General features: G+C 42.0%; 2 protein-coding genes across 2 annotated transcripts in view; one reads left to right on the top strand and one right to left on the bottom strand.

Annotated features, from left to right (window-relative positions):
• The window catches only part of LOC100742282 (sodium/calcium exchanger 3), a 124,001-nt gene that overhangs the window by 74,044 nt on the left and 32,769 nt on the right, over positions 1-17,188 (top strand). Inside the window, exon 5 of the mRNA XM_003494734.4 lies at positions 4,043-4,210. Within this exon, the coding sequence (XP_003494782.1) occupies positions 4,043-4,210 (168 nt within the window). The remainder of the gene's footprint in view (positions 1-4,042; positions 4,211-17,188) is intronic.
• On the bottom strand, positions 619-3,384 carry LOC112214001. Its single transcript, XM_024372166.2, has 2 exons — positions 3,122-3,384; positions 619-960 (listed from the first exon to the last, which is right to left on the bottom strand). The coding sequence occupies exons 1-2, from the start codon at positions 3,339-3,341 to the stop codon at positions 794-796; spliced, it is 387 nt and encodes a 128-aa protein (XP_024227934.1). The 5' UTR covers positions 3,342-3,384; the 3' UTR covers positions 619-793.

Here is a 17,188-nt window from a genome sequence, read left to right as displayed (position 1 = left end):
CGATAGCGGAATCTATCGAAATTCAGATTAACGTAACCGAGAGAAAACAAAAATGTTGCAACGCGAAACATAGGTGGGAAATATGTGGAAAAAGTCGAGGCATGTGTTCGTCATTTGCTAGCAGCTGTCGATAAAACGCCACGTTTCCGGTACGTTGGAATGCGCACGCGATTTTCATAAACAATTGAATTACCCGGCAGCAAAAACCTTGACAAACACCGTGTTCCACGAAACGAACAAAATCTATTTTCCAGTTGAATAAATTTCATTTCCTTTCTACGTACATTACAGTCCGGATGCTTGTAAATTATTGTAAATATATCAAATATACAACGAACGAATCAAATACGACTTCTTGACCAAATTTTCGCCTCTTCTCTTTCTCTCGCAAAACCATGTACATATCGATAAAAATAATTAGTTGGCAATTTCCTTGAAAATTAATTAATTCACTGTCACTGCCATGGACATGTTTCGGAAAGAGCTCCATAAATTGGTCGTCGTTCGCTGTTCTTCCTGCGAATTTCTTAAATGGCCATTTAGGCCAGCAATTTTTATTCGACCGAACGGAGAAGAAAAAGATGAAAGGCAGAGAGAGAGAGAGAAAGATGAAAGGTCTGTCCCGAAGAATTCGCACCCTTTGTGCGCGCACCCTCGACTGCCCTCGGCGAGGTTAATTTTAGCTCGAAAATACGAAGCGTCAGTCTGTTATCTAAACGCGTTCGATCCCACTCGTTTTCTACTCGACGATCTCTGAATCGCTGCTCTGCTCCTTTTCCCCCGATCAAGTTGGTTAAATCGGCAGATTTGTATCGTAATTGCTCGAAGTAATCGGCATCGAAACGTCGAAGAAACCAGAGGTACATTGATTCGGAGATATTAATCTGCTCGCTGGAATTGCCGTGAACGTGAGTCTTTTGACGATCACGTATTTGTTCCGGTCTCGTTGTTTTCTTCCGCCTAGAAAATAAAAGAGATCTTTAAAGCGTGTGTCGTACGAGGGGAACGAAATTGTTTAACCAGGTCGGTGGTCGGTTTAATCCAACGCGGAGTATGGCAACGACGACCAAGCGAGGGAATCTCTTCGAGCAGCTCCATCTTTCGGGAGGATGAGTATTCCAGGCGGAACGAATCAATTCTTTTAATTCTTTTCAGGGAAAGAGGGAGAGAAAATTGACGCACGCTCGCGTTCCCGCAAGAAACGCCGACCATATTCGCGACAACGAATCCTGCGAGACCTGTCCTTCCTATCGCCAACCTTTAACGCTTCTAACATCAGCTAAGGTGTCGTTTTCTTGCTTCGAAATTCCTTTCTCCCATTTAATTCGACGTTACTTAATCCTTCTTCTTTTCTATTCTTCTTTTTACATTCTTTCTCATCTCTCTATCTTTCCAATTGTTTTTTCATTTTACGATCACGCTCGTTCCACGAAGATTTCAAGCTGATACGATCGTGATATCGGACACTTGTTTCATCGCATTTTGAATATAAATGAGAAATTTGGAATCGCACGCCGACAACATCTTATTGATCTATTCACGGAGCGTATAACTCAACGTCTCGCGAGGCGTGTCCCGTAAATAGATAAATAAATAAGCAAATTGTGCGAAGAAACGCGTAACCGTTTCGCGAAATCGCAATAACAGCAAGAAACGACGACGGATTAATGAAAGTTTTACGACCACGCTGGCGTAGATCGGTCGTAAAATTGTGGAAGTTTCGTTAGACGTTCTCAAGTCGTGCTAGACGCCAGCGTATCCTTTGGGAATAAACGTGCGGCTGTTTCGAACGTTTAGCTGCATATCGGGCAAAGTGAAAACGTAAATATGGAGAAACGTACGAGAGTTGTATAATTTTGTCTGAAATTTCCTCTAGGCAACACAGGCTCGCGGAGGCATTGGAAAATTTACGAACAAGAATTATCATATACCTGTACTTCAGGTGGTTATTCATGCTAATACTAATCTTTTACGACACATACGTTTACGCTGTATACAAATTTGTATGGAACTTGTATATACAGAGTGTGGTCAAATAATACGTGAGAGTAAAAAAAGAATAAGAACAAAATATGCAATAAAATTTCTTCATTCGAGGCTCAGATTACGAGCAAAATCGAGTTTAAAAATTTACCAAGCGTCAATAGGATGCTATCGTATTAGGTCGTCCGAAAAGTTTCTTCCCTTTTATATGGAAATAGTGGACGCATATTTTCCGTTTTATATTATTTTATCGAATTACGTATGATTCAGTTTGTTCTGTCAAAATAAAGATCACATCGTTCGACAGATTAGGTTTCATGTTTGTATAAAGATGCATCGTTGTAAAAGACGTGTCTGTAAAAGAAAGACACTTTTCGGACAATCTAATGGTAGCGAGAGCAAGTCAACAATATGAAATAAAATTTATTCGTTCGAGGCTTTATTTTCGAGAAAATAGAGTTTGAACGTGTTTATTTAAGAATCGATCTGGTACTTGTATGCGTATGATAAATTTTCAAGCTTATTTCAATGCTGTTCAAGCATACTTGACAAATCTTCAAACTCGATTTTCTCGAAAACTGAACCTTAAATCAAAGAATTTTATTCTCCATATTTCCTTCTTATTTTTATTCGGCCGCACCCTGTATATCTTCTGTATATATTCTCAGATTCACTTCAAGTTTTACCAACACAACCAAATGACAGTCATATTTCATTGAAATCCCAATGCATTTTTAGAATGTTTTATACGACATACTATATGGAGGTACAAATCTTGTAGGAGATTCGCATAATTTCGCGAGCCAGTGTAGCTAATCTCTATTTTGTAGTCGCTCGCCTGGATAGATAACTTCTTGGAGGTTGCAGGCTGGTCGTTTCAGTCCCGAGGCTGATACCGAGAATAATTGATCGAGGCGGAACGCGTTAGCCCTTAAACAACCTTCGACAAGAAAAATTCCGTTCGGACCAGGTAACGTGTGCCGCCAGCCTTTGTAAGACTAAGTGGAAATTATCGGCGGGGAAAATCGATCGGACGCGATACACGTCCTCGCAGCAACGTTCTTTGGCGGAAAGCACCTCGCTAGATGCTGATTTATGGCGTTGTAATAAATTGCGATAACCAACGCTCGCCAATTACCTGGAATGGACAAACGGGCAAACACGTAAATTATACAGGGGAAAGGGGAAAAATCCAAATGGAAGAATCCACGTCCGAAACATTGGTTTCGCGTTTTGTTCTTCACGCTGCAATTCCTCCACGAAATGCGCACCGCCGTTGATTTATCGCTCGGCGAAATAAAAAGTTTCCCGATGGGAACTTTGAATCCGAGACAAAGGAAAAAGCTTGGAAAGTTCATCGACGGGCGCCAAATTCTTTTCTCTGAGCGGCGGTTCGATGCGACCCTGGAATAAGAAAGAATTCGAGAATTAGGAAGGGAATTGCTGGGAAATAATTTGCGGATGTTGGATCGCAACGGTGTAGGAATGTTACGCGTTACGAATGGGGTGGTTTGACGTAATTGCAGGATCCGAGGACAGGCGAAGGAATCCGCAGAGGGAAACTACGCACCATGAAAACTATTTATTTCGCCATGGAGATGCCGCGACCCTACGATACATTCTTGTTGAATTTCCAGGAAGAGAAAGACACATTGCCAGCAAATTCCACAAATTCAAATTTATCTCACCCTGTTTACGTTTTTCATCTTCCAAAGCTCTTGTAAAAAAAAAATACTATAACTCAACAGCAATGCCGGATTACAACGAGTTGTTAATAAATTTTCGTTAGGATCTGCAGAGTAGGAAAAACACCGAACAAATTTCTACAACTCTACAAATCTTCCTCTCTGGTATTCACGTTCTTCCTGTTACTGGGATATTTTTTACAAAATACTCGGTGGCGTTGAATTACGATACGTGCAAACAGATCAGAGTCTGATCTAATCCCAAATCTACCTCGCAACTATCCACACTTCTCATTTTCCAGAGTACTCCGTATCACCGTAGGTGCTCGACAAAATGAATTTACTCGTAATAATCGCTAAATACATATTCTCAGGAACGAGCTCGTGGAAGGAACAGTTCACGGAGGCGTTGACGGTGAGCGGCGGCGACGAGGACGAGGGCGAAGGTGCTGGTGAACCAATCTCACCGTCCTCCTTGGATTATCTGATGCACGGCTTGACGTTATTGTGGAAGGTGTTGTTCGCGTTCGTCCCACCAACTGGTAAGTTGTGCGATATCGAGCTGCACTCGAAAGAATGGACGCTCCTTTGGCGGGGAAAAGGGTGGAAATGGGATAGGGCGGTTTCCTGCGGTGTTGCTGCATCTGGCACGCGTAAGTTATGCTTGTCGACAGCCAAGCGAGATCCACTTATACTCGGTCGAGTACGAGGCACGTGCTGAAATATTTTTGGTATCCCCGCGACACGAGTTTCTCCGCTTTGTAAATTAAAAATCGCAGATGGTGGCCTTGTTTATGAGTGAATTAAATCTGACGAAGGCCGTGCTATACGATTCCAAGGATACGGAACGAATTTTCATTCACACGTGGAAAATTCTTGCAGAAAATTATTAAGTGGACTAAAAACGGTACATTGGATATCGTATTAATATGTATCAGAACATATCAGCTGGATACAGCGATTATTCCGTTTTATGACTGTTAATTATTCGATTTATTCCCTATATTTCGAACAAACCGCGTTCTCTAAGAGTTCTTCTCACAACGCGTATTCTTGTCACGTGCAACCGAATTTCCAGCCGAGGTTTCTTACTTCGGATCAATTCGCTCGTTATCCGCAAAATTAGCTACAGTATGTCGTTATCGGCAAGAAACTCAAAAGGTAGGCAGGTGATCAAATCGATAGAACGATTGGAAAGTCACGAGGATTTCTATCTGACAGTCCGCTGTCAAGTTACACGTTTGCTCCATAAAACTGATCTGACAACCGGCCTGAAATACTTCGACGAGCGATCTCGATAACCTCGAGGACAGTTTCTGGCGATCTTTCATTGTCCTGCGGAAGAATCGCACAGATTCTGCCGCAGGCAAATGGTAAGTACCGGCACACAATTCTCTCACGGAAAAGATCTTGCGGCGGATTACTGTGGACAGGTAGTGAGTTACAAGAACTCAGTTGCAGAGTATCAAGAGACGCTCAACGTGGTAGCGAGACTTTTATTGCAAGAAGGGCTCTGCCAGGAAATGGAAATCGAGTTTCCCCAGTGGATCGAATTCGTCGTTTAAACTCACGCTAGACTGCCTCCACATGCCCGTCGCTCTTTTTCTCGTCTGCACTGCTATCGTTTCGTCTTCGTTCGTCAACGCCGCTAGTTCGCTGTGTGTTTCACGTTGTTTGGAACTGCCCTTTCGACGATCGAGCATCGAAGGACTACGCGACAAAGGATAAGGGTTAATTAAAAGTTGTCTTACTATTATGGACCTCTACTATTAGCTACGTCGAGCTCCAATTTCGAAGAATCAACGAAGCTAATTCCTAGTTTCCACTCGCTACGTTTCATAGGGATTTCTGTAAGCAGCGAACCTTATCGAAACGCATCGTTCGTACGAAAAGATCGTGTTTTGTGTTAGATCAACGGTGATTAAACACCGTTGTTACGATGGGAATCGTATAAGCGTTTTCGAAGTCGAATTGATCGACTCCAGCTTTTTTGTCTATTTCCTATTTTTCTTATATACGTACGCGTGATATTTCAATTTTCAAGAGACAAATGACTTACTTCCACAATGTTCCATTGATAAATAAACCTACGATAGCAAGAAAACGGCACAAATAGCAGTAAATTATGAGGTAAACTTGAAAAACAGTGTTTCTAACATTGTGATTTTAACTGCTGTGCAGATACATATTTGCCTGCCTCTAATGTCTAAGGGAGAAGTTTGCTTGGAAATGGCAATTTGCTACTATAACCCCTGACAACTTTGATGTCCGTTTGTGTCCATTTCCACTGGGAATTGAACTACATTGCCGCAGAGCTCGAGTTACTGACCGCAAGCCTCCTAATATTTGGGAATAAATTTCTGTCGATCGAGCGTAATTCCAACGTTTCAGAAATTGTTGAATGAACAATTTCCCGCATAATCCTTAACTAGGGCCGGCAAATTACTTAAAACGGCGAAATTAATCGCTCCTTCCTTCCCTATCGCAGATAAATGATCGAATTTCAAGCTGGAAATTGTAAAATCGACGCTTTACGCTTGTTCTATCCAATAAAGGGCAAGTGTTCGATTAACTTGCATAAAAAGCAGTACTTTGCCATCCTTTATGCACGCATGAAAACGAGGCGTTAACACGTAAACGCGATTTTCTGTTTTACATGAGAGATAAAACACGTCCGCAATCAATAAGCTCCGCGTGGAAAAAAGCATAAACGATTTTTCATCTCAAGCGTTAATAATTATTCCGTTTAACGAAATATTGAGAAAAAGCGTCGTAAAATGGCGCGCACCGTGCGTGTAGTACAATTAATTTGCCATATTTTGTTGCTATACGCGTTTACAGAATATTACCAGAAATTTACCAAGAAAGGAAAATTCGTGTCATAAAAGCGTACAGCGTGAGTGCAGAAAAAAAGTAATGAAGTCGTTGAATTCTCGCAACCTCGACTCTCGATTCGTAACAATGGTGCAGGGGAAAAAACGTAATCGTGTTCCTAGTCGCGTGTCAATGGTCATCGATTGATCGTAAAATCGTCAAAACGCGTACATCGCGTAACAACAGTCGAAACAGTCGTAAAACTTGCTCCATGTCACAGGTCATTCCATAAATAACGTCGCGTTTTCCCGTCTAACTTTAGCGATAATTTTACAATATTTTTAGTAACAATTTTACAAAATGAGAAATTATATCGATGTTAGTTTCAGATAATTTTAAAGCGTGAAATGTTTATCGGGTGTAACGAATCATCCGTTATTTTCTAGGTTTATGTTTCGCCGCTTTGGCGATTTTTCATCAAATACCATTTGAAAAATATTGTACATCGGCGCTAACTAAATTCACCAAATAAAACGAACGATGTAGTAGTTTCCAATTATATCCTTTTATTCCAAGTAATATTGTTTTCCCTGTCACACGATCGATTATCGTCATTACGAGAGAGAAAATTCTATTTTAATCGCAAACGTTGTGAAATTCCTACCTGTACGTTTCGACAATTGCGTATTTAAATTCGTGCATATTCAAATTTTCGGATATTCAAATTTTCAAATACGTTTCTATCCTACAGACTGAAGGTGGAAAATGAAAGACGACCTGGTATCTCGTCGCTTCCAAGTTCTTGCTTCTCTTTCATCTGTAATTGTTCCTTTATTAAATAAACCTTGTAATCGCCTTAGGGAGTAATTGACTTTTTAACATAGTAACACGGCGTCTCTGGCCACTGGTTAAGAGGCTAACGGATCTTCCTTCTCCGAGACTCTTTAAATTTTCATCGCGGTTCTTCACCAATGGAAAAGAAAACGCCGCGACGACGAGCGGTTGCCGCAGAGGCGAAAAAAGTCCTCGGCGTTTTCCAATGTGAAGCGGGACAGCGGATTATAAAATTAACGCTCGAACCTACGGATCGTGAGAGGGAAAATTCAGCTAGCGACAAGTTCCCTCGCGAGAATAAAAATTCCAGCGAGAAACTTCGTGCTTACGCCGTGTACTCAGATCTTCATCTTCCTCTTCTGCGCGCGTTTAGGAAATATTTCATGGAAAGACGCGTTCACGCGATTCAACGTGATCAATGTTGCGCTACTTCGATATGTTACAATTTCATACGATGATTCTCTGAATTAAAGATTAAATTACACTTTTTACTAGGACAGAAAGGAACCTAAATCTAAAGGGATATATATAGGAATAGAGGATCGTTCATAGGATCGTGATCCACCGAAATTCGTATTCTAGGAACGCGATCGCATCCATGTAAATTTACTCCAGCGACCGCGCAAATTATTACCTCGAGGGCGTGTCACGAACACTCTTCGCGCTTCCTCTCTCTCTCTCTCTCTCCCTCTTTGCTTTTATCGAGTGGCTGTCGACCCGGCGGCCGATCGAAGCCCGATCGAAACCGACCCCTCTGCATAATCCGCCCCACAGGAAAAACCACTTTATAGCCTCTCTAGATTTAGCTGAAGGATTCTTCGCACGAGCTGATCGCGGACCTGGCTATCGTTGAGCATTATCGTTGTCTACCTCTGCGTTGATCACGCCAATTTAACTACAATCCGTGGCCATCGAATCGCGATCACTAAAAACATTCGATATTGTTTATTTCTGTTGATTAAAATTGCGAAACGTGGATGAATCTCGACGGCGAAATTTATTAATCATCAAGGTTATTACCTTAATCCTTAAAATAATCCTTAGAAGTTAACCTTCCCCAATGGGAAACGAGCCATTTCCTTCTTGAGAATTCGCTGTTAATCCCGTGCATGTGCGTGGAATTTGAGAAATTAATGGAGCCGTGGTTTCTAAATTAAAATTAAATTAAAATTAGTAGAAGAATTGTCTGCCTGTGAAAGTAAACTGTTACGACTCGTTTCTAACTTACGTTCCGGCAGCTTCCATCCCATCGTTGATCGATGCTAGGGATTTATTTCAAAAAATTGTCGCAAGCGTCACTATATCGTCTCTTTCAAGTATTCTCGTTGTCTCGAGCAGCGTTTGTCGATCGAATCGTGGCAGATCTCCGCAAAGATAAGGATGACGATCAAGATAGCCGCGGATCGTAACGAGGGGAGAGAAAGCTCCTCGCCGCGTGAAGATCATTGGCGCGGGAAAGCGGGCTGCTGCAGTGTCCTAGAAAATGTCCAAGGACGTAATCTCGAATGAAACGAATGGCTGATGTACCTTAGCCCGTTTTATCAAACGAACACGAAATAGAGAGCACATGCACATAGGCCGCGCTCCTAACAATTATCGACAGAAATATCGTACCTCTACGGTTTGCTCCCACGTTTTCTTTGACGAAGACCCCGATAGTACAGGTCATGGTACGACCCGTATGCGTGTGATATAGTCGAAAGGATAGAAATAGAAAGAAACGAGTATTATTGAAACTGGAAAAAGAGCTGGCTAGTATTGATTAATATAGTAGAAATTGGTTTGGAAGAGTCTCGTAGAAGAAATAATATAATTGCACATGCAAGTAATCCATTATATAATTACACATCGAACAAGTTAGAGGTAATCGAGCTTCTAACTTGGACGATGTGACTTTCATAGATTTTCTTATCTTCCCATTGGTCGAGTAATAAGATACAATTTTTATCCTATTAATCCTAGAATTCGACGACTCGGAAATTCTATCTACAAATAAAGAAGATTTCGCGGTATAAATGTAAGCTTTGGAAATCGTAGAAGTTTGGATTCGAGTTTACGGTAATTGTAAGAACAGCGTAGCATTGTTGTTTGTTCGTAATGGTTTAAGAAGTGTTACAGCTATCCACTTTGGTGGCTAAATAATGTGTTTGGCCGAAAGAGAAAAAGATAATTCGATGATTCGTTCGTTGGAAGGACCATGGTAAGATAAAGGGAAACGATAAATCAAAACGGCAGCGAGAAGATTAAGACACCGACGAGATCCTTCGATGTAGTGCCGGCGATCCGTTTAATGACTGTTAGGGAAAAAAAAAGAATGAAACCGTAACGGGGTATCTCGTGATTAACGCGATAGATCACGGGTTGACGGGACCATCAATCACCGGAGATAGAGTTACACGAAACAACCGGCTGAAAGAGAGAATGTGCTCGACAACCTTCGAAAAATCAGGAGATTGCTTTCTGCAAATCCCTCGATATGTATAAAATAAAAAAAAACACTTTCCAAAGAAACAACGCTACAGTCCTTGAAAAAAGTCGATAAAACGAAGTGGAGGAAAGCATCGCAATAGCGGAAGCCGCTTTCTATAGAAATAACTTCTTTCAGTGGTAGAAACAACGATTAAGGAAACTTCGTGGCGCGGCGAGGTAAACATAGGAATCGGCAAATGGCGCCCAGTTTCAATCCCTACGGGCCTGTACGAAATTCTCTAACTGTCTAAAACGTTTCTACGATTCCGAAATAACGCATTTATGAAAAATTCCAATGATACTATAGTATAGCCATAGTAATATTTCTAAAGTAGACTTCCGATATTCGGGGAATCAAGCGACTCTCTCTCCCTCTTTAGACTCAATTTCCTCTCTTTGCGTCTACGAGAATATGAATTTGCATAAAAATCCGTAGTCCGGTGACGTTATTTTTTGATGGATGAACCGTTCCTCCGGTTACGTTAATAAAATCATAAATTTGCATAAGTAAGATTATCTGAAAATAGGAAATTTAGAATGTGCTTTGAGAAAGCAAGAGAGAATGCGAAATTGATCCGAGGAGTATAAGTGGTGGAAAAATGGCGAAGTAAATTTGAGATCGGATAACAGGCGATGTCTCTGAGACTGTGATGAGCTTTAACTCACAGTAAGTATCTCCTAACTAGCAAGAAAGTCTTCGGCGAACGTCGGCAAGAGTCTCTCCACAATGTGAAGCTCGACACGGTGATATTATCCTGCAGAAGGGATCGCTACTCCGGGGAGATTTTGTGGGCTTTCATTGTCTACTCGCCAGATACTTTGCCCCCTCTCTCTCTCTCTCTCTCTTCATTCTGCCGCGCAAAATTATTTCGAACGTTTACAAGCCAGACACGGTATACGGATAATCCCTTGCAAAAAGTACAGGAACATTTATCTGAGAAAAACACGGAACATGCGTTAAACTGTTGCGTTATCGTGTTGGTTACTTCGATACTTACGAGACTGATGAGATATAACGCGATTCTTCTTAAGCTAACTTTCCATTAATATTATCACATCATTTATTAATAGGCCATAGCCAAATTACGTATATATACACACGCATGATGATCATACAAACATAGTTTAGAAAATACGAAAGCAGTGTGAATCCGCCTCCTGCATCGTGAGCCTACACAGGCTACATTTCAGCGAAACAATTGGCATAATTAAGAATACGGTACAGATTGACCATCAACATAATAAGTTTCTTCAAAACTTGAGTCTCGTATCGTAGTCTGCTTTACCGTATTATTGCATAATTAATCTTAAATTAATCTTAAATTGAAATCTCGAAAGGGTTATGATATTATGAAACGATAAGAAGAAAAGAAGGGATGCAACAGACGCAAGGGCACATGGAAAGAGTATAAAAAATTGTACAAGTAAATGGAAGTTGCTTGGTGGTGGAGTTGGCTCGGAAAAAGGACGTAAATTACGTGACTTTTATGTCAGTCGCGGATTGCGCGAAGGTGGGGACGTCCCAAAATTTGATTGCAAAAAGTTTCCACGCGATACGTGCGCGTGTATCTACAAAATGGCTGCAGCTGTGACCAAACTGTAATGAAATTCTAATTTCCACCGACGAAAAACAAATTACGGATCCGTTTGGATTCGCGTTACTGCTCTGTCGCGCTTTCGCATTCTCCGGTTCTGCGGAATAATTCGCGATGCAAATGCCCTCCGGCCGCGTGTAAGTACGTTCATAATTATAATCGAGAAACGAACAACAAGAACCTGTCTTCGCCGAGACCTCGTGGAATTGTAAATATCGCGGATCCGACGTTGCGGCTTTTGGAGATGCTCCTTGGAGTATTACAGACTCCAAGTATTTTCTCTGAAATGTTCTTGAAGTTCTTCTCTCGATTCTTCCTCGGATGATTATATTTTACTTCGCTTCGCTTATTCGTGCCGATAATTACAAAATGAGAAATTAAGAATCGTCGAAAATAAACAACAAACTCTTTGTTGCATACGTTGCTCTTTCGTAACATAAACGAGATAAAAGGCAACGTATAACGCGGAAAAATAAAGAGATAAAAGTCTGTCAAAAGAAAATGGAACACAGCTGGACAAAGCTGGCATCAAAGAGTTTACAAGTAGCAAACGTGTGCGGTCGAGTAAACCTGTTCGAGTAAATTATGCGTAATTCCTGTCAACGACATAGCCTGCCCTGTTATTCGAGAGATTATTTCAAACACATGTACGTAGAGGCGATGCAAAGGATTTGATGCGCGTTCCTTTCCAATTCGACGCTGCGAGACGTATAAAGCCAGACGAAGGAAACTCATTACATCGCTTATTAAATGTTCTATTTCTTCTGTGGTGTTGCTCGACGTCGCATCGATATTTCACCGTTAAATATGCAAAGATACACGATCTGTTTAACAGCTGTCCAATGGAGAGTTGGCCGAGAAGTTATATCGAGAACACGGTAAGGAAAAAACCATGATCCTCGCTACGGGCTGGCTCGCTTCGTAAACTAAAACCGATGGCACCCGAGGGTCTTATGGAACAGTGTGTCACGTAAAGCAATATACGTGGCCGATGGAACGTGCATGTGCTCGTGTAATATGTATAAAACGTATCGTAAACTTATATTAATGGACTTATAAAGGTTCTTAGGGTACATGTAAGCTGGCGGAAGTTGCTCTTCCAACCTTTTCTTTCGAGCAAGTGATCACTCCACTGAGAAATTTGCTGCAGCTATAGCCCGCTCTTCTCAGTTCAGATCTCCTGTCTATTTTGCAACTGTCGAAAACAAGGATGTTTCTTCATCTTTCTTTCTCTTCGTTTAATTTTAAACGTTTGGCCATCGATGTCGAAAAACGAGTTAGAGTTAGCTGTAAATAAGAAGAAAGATAGAAGACAAAACTCACTAGTGTCTCATTATCGTCATAAGATAAATACGCTAATTAGAATAGTAAAATAAACAGTAAAATGCTAAGAAAAAGAAAAGAAGAAAGATACCGATTCTGATTCTAAAAATGATATCCCTTCGTCAAATTGGTCGGCCCTTCGTCAAATTGGTAATCGCCGAAGGAACAACTGTCGAATCGTAAAGATGACTGGCGACGATTGCAAGCTTCCATTTCCTGAGGCAGTAAATTGCGAAATAGCTGACTGCCTGTTATTCGCCTCTCGCGTTGGACTTCATTAGAGCCGTTCCAGGCTGGCTTATGATAAACCAGTGGATCATAAACCTGGCTAGAAATAGGGGAAGGAAGGTAAGTCAGATAACCCGCATTCCAGTTTAAACTCACTCTCAAGACTAGCTTGCACACGGCGGCCGACTCGTGTTGCAAGAATGGCCTATCGCACACGTTCACGCGATATTCCACGACTACGCAATATGTGCCGCATCACCGTAAATTAGGATTTAACGTCGAATTAAGACTCAACGTCCCTTTCCACGAATATTTCCAGCCATCTGTCACCGGTGTTGGGAAAATCCAGAGCATTGGTCATGGACGATCGGGGCGTTAATTATCTTGTAACCACTGCTGAACGAAAATATGGTCAACCGGGAACGATCCATCATGATCAAGCCCCCCCGTACACGAAACCTCTCTAGTTTGTTAATTCGAAATAGAGAGAAACTGGAATTATCTTCTAGCGGGAATTCCAGCCAGCGTTAATACGAAATCATGATTTGTTCGAACGACAACATCGAAAACGCATAATGATCTATCACGAGTGTCCTTCGGCGCAGCCATAAAAAATCGGCGATGATGGAAAGTTTGCCGGATAAAAAGTTGGACGGACGCGTTAAGTAGTAGTAATATGAGCATACGTCTAGCATATCTCGGTATTACTATCTAGTATACACAGAGCAATAGCTCTCGACCGGTATTAGAGCCTAACCCGGTGAAATGAAATTTCCGCAGGTAATTTCCGCAGGCCTCGCAATCCCGGCAGGCTGCCGGATATCGATCGACATTGCTAAGCGGTGTTCATTTTTACAGTAAACGCATCCCGCCGGCTGGCCCGCTCGGAAACTTCACCGGCAAACGGAATTACGCTTTTAATTGAGAAAAATATCCGCGCAATTATGATCCGCGGCCCTGAACGGTCGGACGAAGCAGTTTAATTTATTCCGGTTGTGGTTTCCCAGCGCAACCGATCTTCTTTCCTTTATATTAATGTCGATTGCGAAACGTTCGTTGGCGAACGCAAACAAGCCGCACCGCCAGCTCACTCTGCGTCTGCATACAGCGAAAGTATTCCGACGTTTTACCAATGAGAACTTTATGCGAAACATCGTAATATGCTCAGAGAGAACGTACGCTGTACGTATGAGACGTTTATGACTGCGATATGATTGAGAAACGAAGAAGCGAATCGTGGAGGAATAATCGAGTGTCAGAGTTGAGCGAGACAGAGTTTGAAAGAATCGAGTCGAGCGACGTTGTCTCGTACAGTTCAATTATTCTCTCCTTCCTATTTCATCGTTAAATATCATTTTATTCTTGTCGTTTTATGTTTAACGATGGGATGCCTGTCTGCGATTCCGCCTTCTCAGAGAATGGATACGCTCGTGCATATTGTAATAATTTCCCCTGCGTTTCTGCGAATAATTTTTCTTAGAGCGTCTTAACATCGAACGAAAGTAATTTCATCAATTACCAGGGCTGCTGGAGTATAAAGAGGCACGGGGCTACTGTCTTCGGCTTTCACGAGTCGCGTGATCCCACTCTGGAAGGCAGAAACGAAATAACTGGAAGGGGAAAAAAGTTTTAAGGCGCCGTATAGCAGTGTACATGGCTGCATCTTCTCGTGTTTCCGAACGTTATTACTTAGCTGTTTATCGCGTAACACGGGCACAAGGAAAGGGAAGAAATTGAATTTCGCCGCGTTCAACGAGAATAGACTGGGTAATGGCAACGAATAATGCCACGAAAATGGCTGGAACGGTAACGATCCGTGTACGAGACGGTAAATTCTCTTTCGCGTTGTCATTCATCGGGATACGGTATTTTTATTTTCTCCGTAAAGACGAACGAGACGCGTACTTCGCGGAATGAACTGAGAATAAAGTGAAAGAAGAATGGAACACCGTTTATTGAGAAAAAGAAATTCATCGTCGGCTGAAACGATGACTTTTCTACGTAATTTCGGTCTCTTTAAAACGTTCCAGCTTCTTCGACTGTAAATTAAACCAGATTCACTTGACTTTCCAGTTTTTCTTCCTCTTTTCATCCCCTTTTCTTTCCTATTCTTTTTCGCTGGTTAGAAAATCCACCAAGGCAGGCAACAACGTTATCTGAAATGTATCCCGCGTTGAAAACACGAGACGAATAACGCATCAGATAGGTCGGTACGTCAGTCACACGTTTTATCGTGAATCTTTCAACGAGTGGCTGAAAGGATCGGATAGCATAGCCTGTAGTAGCGAAGGAGAAATAGGCCAGGAGCACCCTAGAAACGTTGCCCGCAACGTATGCGATCCCTTTCTCCCCAGGATGTCGCGATAGCAGAATAAACGCGCGAAGGTACGACGTGATAAGGCAGCCAGAACGAATGCTGTGATTTTTATCATGTACAAACGAATATCGTGATGACCGTGGTAAATTTTTTCACAAGGCACAAGATGTTAAAAAAGAAAAAAGAAAATTTGGACGATTATAGAGACATGAACGAGAAATGCTGTTTTTTCTTTTCGAAAAAAGCCAAAGATTAGCTACATTTCGATTAAAGGCTTAATCTTCTCAAGTGGCTGGAACACGCTACTCGTCTGATTTGCAAAGTAAACGAACGACTTTTTGCCGGAGATTTTCTTATTAATCTCACTGAGGGTCCTTCGCTAATCCTACAAGTAGGTAGAAGATTAAAAACTCTTCGGCTTCTCCGCTTGCAACGATCCTCTCTCGTCTCCCATTCGACGCGCGATCAACTTCGATCAGTTGGTTTTTCCAAAATTGCAGTCTGACACGAAAAACGCGAACATCGCTGTTTGCTTCGTTAGCGCGATAAATGATTGATTGCCCTGTGGATATTATTTAAAGGCTCGATGTCCGGGATGACCGACTTCCTATCAGATTCTGCACAGAATGCAGCACAACGTGGGAGGAAGTGAAAATCAAACGAAGAGAGAGTTAGAGAGAGAGAGAGCGGAGTTCTATTGTGTACCATGCAATTAGCCCGGCGTTTACATCGCGTCGCATCGTTCGAGACTCTGTACAATTCACGCGAACACCTCTGTCTGTATTCCATACAGGACATCGAATTCCAAGCACTGACCAACATAATGACACACCCTACTATTCCGCCAACGTTATTACCATTGCGTCCACTACTGTCACAATAACTATTATCAAGCTTACGTGGATATCATGCTCCTGATATTGTTCATCGCGGAAATTCGTCACGATACCGCCACAGCGTGACGCGATCAAACGTACACGACGACGAAATTTCCATTCGAAAAAGAGGATAACTCCGATATTCGATACCGAAACAACCAAAATTCCTGATATCTTTGATATCGTTATATTATAACAATATTCTCAAAGCTTTAAAGGAAGCGATGGTGTGAAAGAATACGCTGCAAATTTAAACAGAGAGACAATTTTGGTAATACGCTGCCTTCGTATCGTGCTAATATTTTATAAAATAAAATAAACGAAGAATTTTATAAAAAATCGTTCGTTCGCACACAGCACTGTAGATAGAGCGCATTAAAGGATGATAAAATAGAGAGAAAGTCGTCGAGCTCGTCTCGTTCCGTGGCGAAATCGAGTCAGTCGCAGAATCTGTGATTTCATCGTTTCAGCGACTTTTAGATGCAAATATCCGGAAAGTGGAAAATGAGGTTGCTCGCTATCTCGCTGCGACACCCTTGTACTTTCCTATCGAGCAACTTTATCCGTTTTCCAGTGACGTCTAACGCCCTGGCTCTCGTTAAGCCATTAACTTCTATCTTCGCAAGTTCCCTCGGAAGTTTCACCGAAATTTCTTTTCGCGCCCGGCTTCCCCGCGAAACTTTCACGGTCTTGCGACATTCTGCATCGAAAATGCTTGGATAAGCGCGACCAGGAATACGTATCGTGTGTGAGAGAAGGGCTCGTCGTAGTGTCTGACACGACACGTTCCTATACTACTGGCAAGCTGTAAAAACCGTATTAAGTGGAACAGGATGGCGCACAGTCCGTTTCTTTGTTCTATTCTCGCGATTTTAACCGTGAACCAGGCTTCCGAATCGTTGTTCCATGGGCATCGAACTGGAATCCGGAAGTTACGGAACTACGCGAATGGCGGTACTCTCCGCGCTTCTACATAACTGATTGCCAGAATGAACTTCTCGAATAACCACGATCCACCGTGGAAGCTGTATCTTGAATTTTCGTTATTTGCTTCGAAGTGGA

This window comes from Bombus impatiens, unplaced genomic scaffold (genome assembly GCF_000188095.3).
Source record: "Bombus impatiens unplaced genomic scaffold, BIMP_2.2 scf_3721, whole genome shotgun sequence".
Taxonomy (NCBI): domain Eukaryota; kingdom Metazoa; phylum Arthropoda; class Insecta; order Hymenoptera; family Apidae; genus Bombus; species Bombus impatiens.
This window is presented reverse-complemented; position numbering and strand designations above follow the sequence as displayed.

Bases quoted from the DNA above. Each gene is read 5' to 3' on its own strand.
- LOC112214001 (XM_024372166.2), bottom strand. From the start codon at position 3,341: ATGAACTTTCCAAGCTTTTTCCTTTGTCTCGGATTCAAAGTTCCCATC. The intron at 961-3,121 runs GTAATTGGCGAG...TTTATTTTCTAG, and splicing joins TGCCCGTTTGTCCATTCCAG to GCGGAAGAAAACAACGAGAC.